Source organism: Notothenia coriiceps, unplaced genomic scaffold (genome assembly GCF_000735185.1).
Source record: "Notothenia coriiceps isolate Sejong01 unplaced genomic scaffold, NC01 NC01_scaffold00009592, whole genome shotgun sequence".
Taxonomy (NCBI): Eukaryota; Metazoa; Chordata; class Actinopteri; order Perciformes; family Nototheniidae; genus Notothenia; species Notothenia coriiceps.
This window is the reverse complement of record NW_011342293.1, coordinates 1-1,873: the sequence shown is the minus strand read 5'-3', so window position 1 is coordinate 1,873 and position 1,873 is coordinate 1. Positions and strand designations below refer to the sequence as shown.

General features: G+C 55.3%; 1 protein-coding gene across 1 annotated transcript; it reads left to right on the top strand.

Annotated features, from left to right (window-relative positions):
- Positions 1-706: 706 nt before the first annotated feature.
- On the top strand, positions 707-1,867 carry LOC104945368 (kelch-like protein 17; the record flags this gene model as incomplete). The annotated part of the gene is made up of 1 exon (XM_010771020.1): positions 707-1,867. A coding segment is annotated over one exon (1,161 nt), but the record flags the coding sequence as incomplete, so codon positions are not given.
- Between the last annotated feature and the right edge of the window lie 6 nt (positions 1,868-1,873).

The following is a 1,873-nucleotide window of genomic DNA, read 5'->3' as shown; positions in this document are numbered from 1 at the left end:
TTCTGCTGTCGGAAAAGTGACAGGTGGTCAGGTTTACAGCCATGATTCAGGTAGAAATGTGTTCATCGGTAGAGAATTGTACAGTAGTTAGTAGTTAGTAGTAGTAGTAGTTAGTAGTTAGTAGTAGTAGTGTTAGTAGTAGTAGTAGTTAGTACTTAGTAGTAGTTAGTAGTAGTTAGTAGTTAGTAGTGTTAGTAGTAGTTAGTAGTTGTTAGTAGTAGTTAGTAGTTAGTAGTTAGTGTTAGTAGTTAGTAGTAGTAGTGTTAGTAGTTAGTAGTAGTTAGTAGTAGTAGTTAGTAGTAGTAGTAGTTAGTAGTAGTTAGTAGGTAGTAGTAGTAGTAGTTAGTAGTAGTTAGTAGTTAGTGGTAGTTAGTAGGTTGTTAGTAGTTAGTAGTTAGTAGTAGTTAGTAGTTAGTAGTAGTTAGTAGTAGTAGTAGTTAGTAGTTAGTAGTAGTTAGTAGTTAGTAGTAGTTAGTAGTTAGTAGTAGTTATTAGTAGTTAGTAGTAGTTAGTAGTAGTTAGTAGTTATTTTTCTTCTTTACTTGCTTGAAAGCGCTTTGAGCACCAGGAAAAGCACTATATAACCTGAATTGCGCAGAATATGTCGAGTGACATTGAAAAAATAAGCACTCTGTCAAGTACTTTGACTGGATATCAGACCCCCTAGTCTCATATACTCTAACTCGCCCCCTTCCTCCACTTTTTTCTCTTCTCTGACCTCTCCAGGTTCCTGTTTGAGCACCTCTCGGTGGATAACTGTCTGGGGATGTATTCTCTGGCTCGCTCTCACCACGACCAGCTGCTGCTACGCGCCACGCTGCGTCTCGTGGCTCAGCACTTCCCCCGAGTCGCCCGTCAGAAGGACTTCCTGCTTCTGGACCACGGCACGCTGGGCAGCCTGCTGAGCTCCGACCGGCTTGGTGTGGACTCGGAGGCGGAGGTTTACGACGCGGCGCGGCGCTGGGCGGAGCACCAGCCTTTAGATCGCTACGCCCACATGCCGGCGCTGCTGCACCACCTCCGTCCGGGGCTGCTGTCCCAGGAGGAGAGCCGGAGACTCTGCCAGGAGCTCGGCCCCGCTGCCGCCGGCGAGGCCCTCGGGGGGCCGCTGAGGCCGCGGGAGGGCATGTTCGAGAAGAAGATCGTCTGCGTGGACCTGACGCCTCGGGAGGACGAGAGCGCCGCCTCCAGAGAACTCACCGTGGACTGCTTCGACCCGCGGACAGGGAAGTGGGAGAAGCTGGCGGCCCTCGGGTCCCTGGTGAGCCCCGGCTGCACCGCTGTGGGGGACCGGCTGTTCGTGGCGGGGGGGATCCTGAGGACGGGCTCCGTGTCGGCAGCCGTGCACGAGTATGACGCCGTGCTGGACCGCTGGATGGAGCGGCCCCCCATGGTGCAGCCGCGGTCCATGCTGGGCCTGCTGGGCTGCGGGGACTCCATCTTTGCGTTGGGGGGCAGCAACCGCTCCGCCCTGCTGGACTCCAGTGAGACCCTGGACCTCTCGACGCTGCGCTGGGCCCCGGGGCCTCGCCTGCCGCTGCCTCTCAGAGCCTTCGCCTGCGCTGCTCTACGTGGACGTCTCTACCTGCTGGGTGGAACCACGCTGGAACAGAACCGGGCCGTGGTGCATTCAGGGGTCCTCGTCTATCACACCCTCACAGACTGCTGGACTCGCGTGGCTCTGGACTCGGGGGCCACCTGCCTCGCCGGGGGGGTCGCGGTCCGAGGGGGCGTCTGCGCCATCGGGGGATACATGAGGGACACCACCAAGTTTCTGGACGGAAACTACACTAACCTGGAGACTTTAGACGCCACGGGGCGGGTTCTGTTCTTCAGGGAAGGGCGGGGGTCCGGGGCAGATAGGGAGGTAACC